This window comes from Lynx canadensis, chromosome D4 (assembly GCF_007474595.2).
Source record: "Lynx canadensis isolate LIC74 chromosome D4, mLynCan4.pri.v2, whole genome shotgun sequence".
Taxonomy (NCBI): Eukaryota; Metazoa; Chordata; class Mammalia; order Carnivora; family Felidae; genus Lynx; species Lynx canadensis.
In genome coordinates, this window is record NC_044315.2 from 83,790,494 (window position 1) to 83,802,718 (window position 12,225).

General features: G+C 53.4%; 2 protein-coding genes across 2 annotated transcripts; one reads left to right on the forward strand and one right to left on the reverse strand.

The window, feature by feature from the left end:
• Nucleotides 1-277: 277 nt before the first annotated feature.
• Nucleotides 278-4,633, forward strand: WDR38 (WD repeat domain 38). Its single transcript, XM_032595527.1, has 9 exons — nucleotides 278-588; nucleotides 1,133-1,253; nucleotides 2,286-2,402; nucleotides 2,483-2,580; nucleotides 2,982-3,062; nucleotides 3,278-3,409; nucleotides 3,489-3,638; nucleotides 4,068-4,115; nucleotides 4,406-4,633. Exons 1-9 carry the CDS (start codon nucleotides 439-441, stop codon nucleotides 4,631-4,633), a joined length of 1,125 nt encoding a protein of 374 aa, XP_032451418.1. The 5' UTR covers nucleotides 278-438.
• Nucleotides 4,634-4,660: 27 nt separating this feature from the next.
• RPL35 (ribosomal protein L35) lies at nucleotides 4,661-8,840 on the reverse strand. The gene is made up of 4 exons (XM_030293784.1): nucleotides 8,758-8,840; nucleotides 8,183-8,319; nucleotides 6,634-6,715; nucleotides 4,661-4,843 (listed from the first exon to the last, which is right to left on the reverse strand). The coding sequence occupies exons 1-4, from the start codon at nucleotides 8,758-8,760 to the stop codon at nucleotides 4,694-4,696; spliced, it is 372 nt and encodes a 123-aa protein (XP_030149644.1). The 5' UTR covers nucleotides 8,761-8,840; the 3' UTR covers nucleotides 4,661-4,693.
• Between the last annotated feature and the right edge of the window lie 3,385 nt (nucleotides 8,841-12,225).

The following is a 12,225-nucleotide window of genomic DNA, read 5'->3' on the forward strand; positions in this document are numbered from 1 at the left end:
GCATCGTTTCCAGCCCCCTTCATGGGAACTTCTCAGCCTCAGTACTGGGCACTCCAGGAGGAAAGGGGTCTTGGAACCAGAGCGGGCTTTCCTGGGCACCTATAATGTGCCACCCCACTGCGCACATGGGGAAAGCGGCTCCTCTCAAAGGGGTCTGGGAGCTTGCACGCTCTGCAGCGGGGAGGCAGTGGCGGTGTGCGGGGCTGGCGTGCCCTCTAGCGGTCGCCGTGCTCGTGGCCTGGCCCCGAGGTCGGAGCTGCACAAGGTCTGGAAGCAGCGGCCAGGAGGGGAAGTAAGTACCTTCTCAGAGCCGCGGACGGTCCTGCCCGCCGCGGCCCCCCCCCTCCCCCCGGAGGCTGAGAACAGTCTCTCCCAACCTGTCTCTCCTCGTGGCTTCCCAGAGACCCCGCAGTGGCTGCGTGCTCCGCCCCGATTTCCATGGAGACCCCTTGTACACAGCTTCCTCCATCTACTCCACCTCAAGTGGGGCCGGCTGGCTGGACCAGCGCCCTGGGGCCCATGAACAGCGGGTCCGCAGGAAGGCTGGCCGTGGGGAGAGTGAAATTCTTCGGCCAGCACCGCGGGGAGGTAAGGTCCGGTTGGGCTCTGCTGACTCTAGGGTCCTGGCTCTGGGTCTAGAGTGGTTCCTTATTCTGTCTAGTGTTCTCTGGCCCCCACCCAGCTCCAGAATGGGCTACAGATTCTAAGCTCTTGGTTCTAGAGAGGGTGCAAACTCCTGGATGACACCAGTGTTTTGACTTTGGCTTTAAAATGAATTCGGGGCTTAGATTTTGAACTCCTAGTTCTGGGCTCCAGCTCTAGAATGGGCTCTTGGCTCTGGGGTGCCAGGCTCTGGTTCTAGAGAAGGCTCCAGCCTCTACCTTCAGTGAGGACTCTCGGGCTTCAGGCCCAGGTTTTACAGGATTCCAGAGAAGGCTCCAAGCTCTTGGCTCTGACTGCAAGGGTGGTTCCTGCATTCTGAGCTCTAGTTGTAGAGTGAGGCTTGAAGTCTAAGCTCCAACCCCAGGCCCGTGGGGCAGTGTTTGGGGCTGGCCCAGGAGTCTGGGGTCAGGCATGAGCAGACAGGTGTCTCTTGCCCCAGGATGGGACTACTTCTGTGCTCTCCTTCCAGGTCAACTCCTCAGCCTTCTCTCCCGACGGCCAGAGGCTGCTCACAGCCTCTGAGGATGGCTATGTGTACGGCTGGGAGACCCAGAGCGGGCGGCTGCTGTGGAGGCTGGGTGGCCATGCAGGTGGGGCTCCTGAGGCTGGATGTGGAGACCAAGGCCCACGGGTCTGCTGGCATTCTGCAGAGCCTATCACTCTGACATCTGAGCTGGGCATTCATGCCAGACAGCCTGGGCAGGGCTGGGGCAGGAGGGCAAGGACACAGGGCCTCTGACAGACCTGGACTCAGACCCTATTGCTGTTTTTTTTTTTTTTTTTAAGTTTTAATTAAAAATTGGTAGTCTCTACACCCAACATGGGACTCAAACTCACAACCAAGATCAAGAGTCACATGCTCTACTGGTTGAGAGTCAAGTCCCCATTCCTACTGTTAAAAATTGTTTAAAAATATATTTACCATCTTAACCATTTTTAAATGTTCAGTTAAGTATGTTCATTGTGCAGCTAGTCTCCTGAACTCATCTTGCAAAACGGAAACTCCATCTATACCCATTAAACTCCCCATTCATCCCTTCCTCCAGTCTGACAACCACCAATTTTTCTAGCTCAATGAATTAAGTACCTTCCTTTTCATGACTTACTTCACTTAGCAGAATGTTCAGCTGTTTAACCACTTTGTGATCGTTATGTCATCTCTCTGAGCCTCTATTTCCTTCTCTTTAGAATGGGGACAGTTGCTCCCCTGTGGGATGAGATAATGCAAAGTGCCTCGCGCCCAGTAAGAACTCAGTAGATAGAACTATTATAATTATTACTGAAACAAGAAAAAAAATCTGGTAATTACAGGGCAGATCGACTAATGTTAATAGGTAAAGTCCAGGGCTGGGGAGCTCAAAGGAGGCAACAAACCCAGGTTGGGCTCTCAAAAAGTTTCTGGAAGGTGCCTGCATTTGCTTTTGGCATTGATTTTACAAATGGGCAAAATAAAGTTGGGTGTTTCAGGTCAAGTCATGGAAGCTCAACTTGCTAGATGGCTGGAGGGTGAGAGAGTTAGGAGGGAGGAGGGTAGGTAGGCGATAAGGCTAGAGAGATTAGCAGGGGTTGGCCTGCAAGGTGGAAGGCAGCACCCCATTCCCTGACCATGCCTGCTTACCCAGGCCCCATCAAGTTCTGCCGCTTCTCCCCTGATGGCCACCTTTTTGCCACGACCTCTGGTGACTGTACCATCCGCCTGTGGGATGTAGCAGAAGCCAAGTGTCTGCATGTCCTGAAGGGTGAGTGCACTGGGTGGGACTAGGACCAAGCAGCCAGGCCTATGTTCCTTTCTAGACCCTGCCGTATCCTGTTCCACCAGGTCACCAGAGGAGCGTGGAGACGGTTAGCTTTAGCCCTGACTCAAAGCAGCTGGCATCGGGTGGCTGGGACAAGCGGGTGGTGCTCTGGGAGGTGCAGGTATGTGGAGGGGCGGCCAGAGCGAGACCTGGGACCTGGAGGAGACAACCCCCACCCCAGTGCCCCAGAAAGGTTGTTCCATTTTCCCCACTGCCCATGCCCACACCTGGCATCCAAGACCCCCTTACATCTGGCTGCAGCTACATCCCCAGCCACACCAGCCCTCTGTGCCTCAAGATCTCTGCCTGTGAGGGTCATGCGGCCTGGATTGCCCTCTCCTCCCCTCAAGGACCAGGTAACCTCCCCAGACCCTGTGTGATCACGTTACCCAGGCAGCCCTGCAAGGAGGGGAGGTCTGACCCCTCCTTGGTCTGACCCATTCCTGGTCTGATCCATCTGAGGCCTAGAACCTAGCACAAGGCTCTGGGCTACCCTCCAAAGCTCAGGGCTCTCTCCTGCAGTCTGGCCAGATGCTGCGCCACTTAGGAGGGCACCGAGACTCTGTCCAGAGCAGTGACTTCGCACCCAGCTCAGACTGCCTGGTGAGCCACATCCACTTACTTGCTTGGGGGCTGAGCAGTGGTCAGAATTTCAGACCTTAACTGGGTGACTCTGCTCTTCTGAGCCACTCCCCTTATCTATAAGATGGGGAATTCAGCAGGGCTCACAAACTGCCTGCTTCCTGAGCCTGGCCAGCCTAAGAACCACAAAGGTGGGCATGGGCTCGCTAGTTCATGCTCACAGCAGATGTCTGCAGGCCACTGGCTCCTGGGACTCTGCTATCTGCATCTGGGACCTGCGGACGGGGACCCCAGTGACCTCCCACCAAGAGCTGGAGGGCCACAGTGGCAACATCAGCTGCCTGTGCTACTCAGCATCTGGCCTCCTGGTGAGCTAGGTCGCCCTGGGTTCCAGGCTGGCCCTCTGCTGGCTCCAAACCCATGGGCTTAGAGCTGTTTGCTGTCCAGGCTTCCGGCTCCTGGGACAAGACCATCCACATCTGGAAGCCTTCCACCAGAAACCTGCTTGTTCAGCTCAAGGGCCATGTCACCTGGGTGAAGAGCATAGCTTTCTCCCCTGATGGGTCACAGCTAGCCAGCGCTGGCTACTCCCATATGGTAAGCCCACCACCCCCCGCCGCCCGCCCCAGGCCTGTCCTCCTGGTGAACTCCTAACCCAACATCCTCCTTTACCACAGCCCTCAGCATGGTCTAGAAAGGGCCACATCCTATTTGCCCTGAACAGGAAGGTGACAAGGACAGAACCCAGGTGCCCACCACTTCTGGGCACTAAGGTCTAAACTGGCCCAGAAGCTGCTAGTGACAATAACATTTCTAAGACACACCATAGCTTCAGGGAAAAGGAAACTGCACTGCGCTGAATTTTCGCATCAGATTTTTATGCTGGGCATGTTAAATACACCTCACAGACAACAAAACCCAGACCAGGAGGTAAAGAGGTTGGCTGGGACTCACTCCAAAGTGGTTTCAAGGATGCCAGACTTGTGGCGTGAGGCCTCCCTCCCTTCTGCTTATATGATTTTCCAGGTCAAAGTCTGGGACTGCAACACAGGAAAGTGCATGGAGACTCTGAAGGTAAGTAAGGTCCACGGATGTAGCACCCAAGGGTGTAGGAAAAGGCCTGCCAGGGGAGGTTGGGGGCAGGCAGGACTCGCGTTCCCAGAGCCCAGTGAAGTGCTTTCGGCAGGGAGTCCTGGATGTGGCCCACGCCTGTGCCTTCACCCCAGATGGGAAACTCTTAGTGTCTGGAGCTGCTGATCAGGCAAGATGCCAACTCCGATGCCCGATCAAATCACCCAGAGCCTCTCAGATATAACATCACCACAAATGGCTCTTTGATCTCAAGCCTGTCTCTCCCTGCCCAGGGCGCATGGGACCTGGCAGAACGAGCCCCTGAAAGGACAGTGAGGGCAGCTGCACGCCACAGGCCCAAAGTAACCTTAACAGAGCACCCAACAGATCCCTGTGACCAGGATTGGTCACGGTCCCGCGCCGGGGCTGCCAATAGCCGCAGGCAGGCCTGCCAAAGCCCCCAGGCCCCTAGTAACCACAACCAGGGCACGCCAGCCCACCTCTCCAGCACGGTTCGCTGAAACACCCGCAAACATGAAGCAATGCCAGCCAGTTTGTTTGTGTTTTATTGATGCCGGTGCTCAGGCCTTGACCGCATACTTCCGCAGTGGGTACAGCCGCTCCTTCCGCTGCTGCTTCTTGGTCTTCAGGTTTTCCTCGTGCTTGTTTAGCCGGCGGCGCATGGCACGTGTCTTCTTGGGCCGCAGATCCAGGGGCTTATACTTCTTACCCTGGGTGATGGGAGAGCGCGGGGAATCTGAGCACCAGGGTTTTGGAGCTACTGCGGCAGTTAACGAAGCCTCCGAGGCTGGAACTAAGTGGCTAGGGGGCACGGGGAAGATGCTGGAAGTGCCTGAAGGGGGCCACTGGGATGCGAAGGTTAACGTGTAGACCTGAGCATGAGGAGGTATAGGACCAGCCCAGTAGGGGACTGAGGCCCTGTGCTGGGTGCTACCATAGTGAAGAATCAGACCTGCTTAAGGAGCTCCCAGCCCAGTGGGTAAGACCGGGCAGCTAACAAGCGGCCCATCAGTGGGGAAGAGGAGAAAAGATAAAGGAAGCTTCCACCTAATGACTGGAAATAGCCTACAAAGCAAGCAATCGGAGCGAACACCAGTTCCAAGGGGGAGAAAACGGGGCGCACAAATACCCTGAAGAATGCCGGCTCAGGCGCTTTCTGGGAACTGCCAATAGTCCAGAGGCGGTACAGGCACAGGGCAGTGGTGTGAGAGCTAAGAGGGGGAACAGCCTCAGGGCAGAGAAGCGCAGAAACAGAAACGAGCTGCGCAGAGGAGGGTAAGCTCGAAGACGGGGGATTTGGAGGCATGAGTCTCTGTCCACCCATATCCATGTTATCCACAGCACAGGTCAGGGCCTCATCCATTTCAAGTTTCCTAAGCCCTCAGAGCTCTGCTGGCCAATACAGGCACTGGCCACGCGAGGCCTACGTTACAAATCCAGGCCTTCAGCCACCACAGCCACATGTGGCCATCTGTGACCATGCCGACAGCACTAACCTAGAGACAGAGACCTCACCTTGACCCTTCCCCCCACCACCCCTGGACTGAGTGGTGCCTGGCAGGGGGTGAACTCACTGGAAGACCACCCACCACCTCTGCCATGGTCCCTCTGGAGCCTGATCAAAGTTTCAAGCCTGGGGCGCCTGGGTGACTTAATCGGTTAAGTGTCCGACTCCGGCTCGGGACATGACCTCAGAGTTCATGAGTTTGAGCCCCGCGTCGGGCTCTGTGCTGACAGCTCAGAACCTGGAGCCTGCTTCCGATTCTGTGTCTCCCTCTCTGCCCCTGCCCCGCGGTCTCTCTCAAAAATAAAAAACATCAAAGTTTCAAGCCCAATTCTCAGAAAACATTCCCACACACACAACGTACACACATTCAGGGATGGCGGCACCCTTGCCTGTCCCCCCGCACGTGCTACTATCCCTGGGGGCAGCTAACCCAGGAACACATGGCGGCTTTCAGCTGAAAGGCTTTAAAGCAGGGCTGAGGATCTCCCCAAGAAATCCCACCGGAGGACAGGGGCTTCAACCTGTGTCATGTGAGTTCCGGCCTGCCCATGACCTTCTCTTCCTGATAGCCAGCCCTGCTGATTTTGGACTTATCAGCTAGCCCCCACGATCACATAAGCCAATTCTCTGTAATAAGTCAAGTGCATGTCTACACACACATGAAGTTTCCAACTGGTTCTGCTTCACAGCTTGAGCCCTGATAACCTTGCTCAGACTTACTCAGCTGGTGAGGCTAGATTCAAAACCCAAGGCTCCAGCCAGACTCTCACCACGCTGATTTCTTGACCAGTGCAGCCCCGAGGAAATGCAGACTAGTGCCAAGATGCTGGTTTGGAAGCGAAACCAGCTACAAGTTGGGAAGGCTCTGGAAAGCCTGCTGCCATGCACCCCAGCAGAAAAGAGCCTCTTCATACCACCCTTTTGGCCAAGGAAGAGCTGGAACTTTGCCCCTGCAGCTAAGCATCCCTCCAACTCCCCCCAGCCCAGACTCACCTTATAGAATTTCCTGAGGTTCTCTTTCTGAGTCTGGTTGATGACGGTGAGAACACGGGCGATGGATTTACGAACAACCCGGCTACAAAACAGAGACATCAGTGAAGATGGTGGAGAGATACAGTGCCCCGCCCCCCCTCAGGCATTTCATTCAGGACCCCAGATGTCCTAAGACAGGAGTGGTATTATTCCCCACCAGCTTGTCCATATTCACCCAAGAGGTGCCTAACCCAGCCCAGAAGGTGGTTCTGGGGGTGAGGTCTGAAGACTCTAGAAGATGGGTATCCCTTGAGTGGGGACAGGGAAGGGCTGGCATGCCCAGTGCTTCTGAGAAGCTGTGAAGTATTCATTCACTGAGCAGAAGCAGAAGGGAGATCAGGAAAGACCTTCCACCCCAGGCCATATATCCTGACAGCTACAAAGACCTAACCAAAGTCAAAGTCGACTATGGGAAATCATGCCACAAGCCAGGCAACAAGTATAAGGAGTCACAGGAAGAGCCACTTGGCGGGGAGCAACAAGACGTAGGCCATGGGGGGGAGAGGATGAACATAGGAAGAAGCTGGGAATAAGTGATTTGTGGTCAATGTTGAACACGAGGCATGCTGGGGGATGAAGGAGGGCCACTCAGTAGACAGCTGGTAAACAGTCTTGAGGGCTCAGCATGCAACTTGCTTGCGTGTTCCCCAACTCATCCAATCCCCTCCCAGCACTGCGAGTTGGTTGATGGGGGCCCATTTTACAGAAAAGCAAAACAAACAAAAACAACAAACCAACTCTGAGTGGTGAGTCAGCACACCCATCGGGTAGGATGTGGCAAAAGTGGAATCTGCGCCCAGTTCCACAGACTCCAAACCCATGTTCCTTTCACAAGTCCTGATTCTTGATTCATGTAACTAAGCTAACTCCAACTTAAGGGAGAGGTGGGCGCAAGGCACTGATCTACCAAGTGAGGGGGGAGGGCAGGGAGGACCAAGTGCTGGTGGGAGAAAAGGGTCCGGTTAGGCTTTTCAAGGCAGCGTTAAAATGGGGCTTCAGGGGGGCCCCTAGGTGGCTTAGTCCATTAACAATCTGACTTTGGCTCAGGTCATGATCTCACAGTTGCTGGGTTCAAGTCCTGCCTCTGGCTCTGTGCTAACAGCTCTGAGTCTGGAGCCTGCTTGGGATTCTGTGTCTCCCGCTTTCTCTGTCTCTCCCCTGCTCTCTCTCAAAAGTAAATAAACATTAAAAAGAGATTAAAAAAATAAAAAAGGGGCTTCGGGGACAACCTGTTCTTTCTTCAACCAGAGAAGCTGAGCAAGGGCACTCCAGGCAAAAGGACAAAATGGTCAAATGCAGAGAAGAAGAAAACCACACAGCGGGTCTCCCATGCGGCTGGGTGTGAGCAAGGTGAGCCTGGAAAGGCTGGTTAGGAAGGGCATGACATTCCAACCCACGGGTCCATGAAACGGACATTTCCTTTAGCCAGCTTCGAAAACTCTACAAATGCTTCCAACGCACAGGTGTCCCCCACACCCAGAAAACCGTGGTCCTGCCACCCCTCACTCACATCTTGGAGAGTTTGGAGGCCGCCCCGCCTGTCACTTTGGCGACGCGCAGCTGGGACAATTCCACCTTCAGGTCTTCCAGCTGTTTAAGCAGCTCCTCCTTCTTCTTGCCGCGAAGGTCTCGAGCCTTAATTTTGGCCTGTGCGCAATCAAGGGTTTGGGTCAAACACCCAGCAAGGCTGTCTCCCCTTCCCAGCGGCCATCCTCCCTTCCGCCTGCGTCGTGGCCAGCCCCCGGAGGACGCGCTGCGAGCCCAGCATCCCTCCCCTAGTCTGTGCCTTGGGCAAGGAAACTGAGGCCCCCGCAGGCGCGCCCTCGCCCAGGTCCCCTACGAGGCTGGGCCGCTGCTCCCATTCAGCAGACAGAAAGACGGAGGCGTCGGCAGCGCGGGCTCACCTCTCCAGGCCCAGGCCAACAAGGGAGAGGGCGGGAGACCTGCTGTGGCGGCGCTAGGCCACTCGACACGGCGCCTTACAGGCCCGGCTGACAGATGGAACCCCAGTGCTCACCTCGAGCTCCCCACCCCAGGCCCCGAGCCCCACAGCGCGGGGATGGCACCCGATTCCACCGCCCTCACCATGTCTACACAATCAGCCGCCGCGCCGATGGAAAGAGGCCGAAGGGAAGAGGAAGCGGGCGGGGCTGACCTCCACAACTACTGCCGGGTGGCGGTGGGCGCGGCCAATGGCTCCGCCCCTGACTCCAACCCCTACCCCGCCGCGGGGAGCGCCGAGGTACCGCCCGCCTAGTTTCGCCCCGAGGAGCCCCGCACCTGGGATTACTCAGGTCTTCCTGTCTCCGGAGCAGAGCAGTTGGGGAAACCGAGGCCCAGGGTGACTGGCAGCTTCCCGGAGATGGCACAGTGAGGACTCGAATTCGTCCATTCAGTCATTTACTCGTTCATTCATTCATTCAGTAGACCTTTGCAGGTCGCTCCATTTGTGCTGCTTTGATCTGGGCGCCAGTGTCCTGGGGTTGGAGGGGATGAGGGTTTCAAAGATGAATGAACCCGACTTCTGCCTTGAAGGAATTTAAAATCCGAAGAGGGCAGGGAGAGGCGGGATCAGACAGCTATACTCCCAACTCCATAAACGTTCCAGTGGAGGCAGCATGTGGCAAGGGAAAGCATTCAGGGCCCTTTTTTTTTTTTTTTTTTTTTTTTTTTTTTTTGTTCGCTGGGACTCTTGGCAGATCCCTTCCCCTTTCTGAGTCTCAGTTTTCTCACCTGTGAAATGGGTATTTTTTGAGGCTTACGAACACGAGAAACTCTTAGCACAAGATCTAATGCACAACAGTCGTTCAAAGTATCATTGACATTAATATTCCCTGTGGAATGAACACTTGAGTTGGACCCTGAAAGTTAAAGGAGAATTCACAAAGCGGGGAAGGTGCTCAGGCTTTCTGACCAGGCAGTTGCCCCAACCAGCAAACGTGAATCACTCCAGTGTCACTCCATTGCCATGTACAAATATGAACCAACACCTTTTAGAGCACTAGTTAAAGCCAGGTTGCCCCCTTGTTACTGTCAGGTTCCAGGGAGGCTTCTTCCATCCCTTTATTGGGTTCTAGCCATGAGCCTTAGCTTTTCACTAAATTAGTATATTATCTCCCTTTTGTGTCCCAAGCTTTCTGTTTTTGTTTTGTTGTAGTCGTTGTCTTCGTCGTCATTTAATTAATTAATTAATTAATTTTCTAGCAATTGTTAACCCAATGTGGAGCTTGAACTCACAACCCTGAGATCAAGAGTCATGCTCTTCCAACTGAGCCAGCCAAGTGCTTGATGTCCCAAGCGTTCTGTGCAATCCTTTATTTAGCCCCAAATATACTGAACTAAAATGTTTACAGGTCCAGGGGGTGTCAGGATGGCTCAGTCAGTTAAACGACCGTCTCTTGATTTCAACTGAGGCCATGATCTCAGGGTCCTGAGATTGAGCCCTGCCTCCGGTTCCATACTGAGATTCTCTCTCTCTCTCTCTCTCTCCCTCCCTCGCTCTCCCTCTGCCCCTCCCGTACTGGCGCACGCGCTTTCTCTCAAAAAAAAAAAAAAAAAAAAAAAAAGTTATAAGTCTGTCTCCACAACCAGCCTGTAAGTTTCCTCTGGGTAGAAACTTGGCTGACACTTGATTTAGTTTATCTAGTCTCCAGGCCCAGCACATGGATGCTTGTTGGATGAATGAATTAATAAGCCTTGCACAGACCACGGCTTCCAAGAAGTAGATGGGTATGAGGAAGAGAGGGCAGACGGAAGGCAATCTTGGCATGGATTAGTCTTGAAAGAAAGTTGAATGGTGCGAGGGGACTTTGCTGTCATATTTTCCAAATGCTTATAGGTCTTTTAGAAATAATGATTATGTGCATCTTTCTGAACTTGGAAGTCATCTGTTACTCCCTTGTTTCCTTTCATGCCACATCCAAACACCAGCAGATTCTGCAGCCTCTGCTTTCACAATAACCTAACATCTTCCCACGACTCTTATTGGCACCTGTCTGGCCTGAGCTAACCATTGCCTGTCACCTGGACCGTTGGTGTCACCTTTTTTTTTTTTTTTTTTTTTTATTATTTATTTTTGGGACAGAGAGAGACAGAGCATGAACGGGGGAGGGGCAGAGAGAGAGGGAGACACAGAATCGGAAACAGGCTCCAGGCTCTGAGCCATCAGCCCAGAGCCCGACGCGGGGCTCGAACTCACGGACCGCGAGATCGTGACCTGGCTGAAGTCGGACGCTTAACCGACTGCGCCACCCAGGCGCCCCCATTGGTGTCACCTTTTAAGTCACTTCTCTAGCTCTTATTCCCATATATTCTCAATACAGCTGTTAGAGGGACACTTTTCAAGCTTAAGTCAGATCACGTCACTGCCCATAATCTCTAGTGTTGTCCCATGACTTTGACCACGTCCTTCCCTCAGCCTACAAAACCTCTCCTGCTTCCGTCTCTTCTCACTCTTGTGCCCCAGTACGACCTGTTTCCGGAATATGCCACACCTGCCCTGTCTCTGGGCCTTTGCTTGGCTTCCTCCTTCACTTCCTTCAGGTCTCTGATGTGTCACCTCCTCAGAGAAATCTCTCCTGACCACTTTACCTAAGGTACTGTGAGGCCCTGCATGGTTTTATACCCTCAGCAGTCATCCCTGACATAGTATAGATTAAAAAAATTTTTTTAATGTTTATTCATTTTTTGAAAGCAAGAGAGACAGAGCGCAAGCAAGGAAGCAGCAGAGAGGGAGGGAGACACAGAATCTGAAGCAGGCTCCAGGATCTGAGCTGTCAGCACAGAGCTCCATGCGGTGATCAAACCCACAAACTGAGAGAACATGGCCTGAGCTGAAGTCAGCGGCTCAACCAACTGAACCACCCAGGTGCGCCAGGATAGTATAGATTTATTAAATTCTGACTCCCTGCCTGGGAGATCCAGTCATAAGCAGGGCCATTATTTCAGTCACCAGTTTATTTGGGGGCTATTTCCTTACATATAAATTAGGCATTTAAGAAAAGGTTTATTTATTTTTGAGAGAGAGAGTGCAAGGTGGGGAGGGGCAGAGAGAGAGGAAGGGAATCCAAAGCAGGTTCCAGCTGTCAGCATAGAGCCTGACTTGGGGCTTGATCTGATCTTACAGTTTGTGAGATCATGGCTTGAGCCCAAATCAAGAGCCAGATGCTTGACCGACTGAGCCACCCAGGCACCCCTAAAATGGGCATTTCTGGCTTAAAGTTCCTTCTCCCCAGGCTGTTCTGGGGATATGAATTTCTGCTGTCACGTGGCCTGCCTGGGTCACAAATATTCCTTTCAAGGTATGGAGCTGAAAGGCAGGAGGGCTTTGCCTGTTTCCAGGACCTCTGAGACTTTTATTCAGCACTTACTTCCCAGTGTAAGAGTCTGGATCTTTAGCACCTGAGATTAAGAAGTATCATAGTCTGGCAATATTTTTTTATCTATAGACACAGTTCAATGAAAAGCATTTGAAACAATAAACACGAGTCATACTTCTTGAACTATTGACCTTTATCAAAAACAGTGCAATTAGGGGTGCCTGGCTGGCTCTGT

Excerpts from the sequence above, each read along its gene's own strand:
- RPL35 (XM_030293784.1), bottom strand. Across the intron at positions 6,716-8,182 it reads GCCTCCAAACTCTCCAAGAT|CCGGGTTGTTCGTAAATCCA; the intron begins GTGAGTGAGGGG and ends TCTGTTTTGTAG. Across the intron at positions 4,844-6,633 it reads ACCTCAGGAAATTCTATAAG|GGTAAGAAGTATAAGCCCCT; the intron begins GTGAGTCTGGGC and ends CCCATCACCCAG.
- WDR38 (XM_032595527.1), top strand. The coding sequence starts at position 439 with ATGGAGACCCCTTGTACACAGCTTCCTCCATCTACTCCACCTCAAGTG. Across the intron at positions 1,254-2,285 it reads GAGGCTGGGTGGCCATGCAG|GCCCCATCAAGTTCTGCCGC; the intron begins GTGGGGCTCCTG and ends CTGCTTACCCAG. Across the intron at positions 2,403-2,482 it reads GTGTCTGCATGTCCTGAAGG|GTCACCAGAGGAGCGTGGAG; the intron begins GTGAGTGCACTG and ends CTGTTCCACCAG.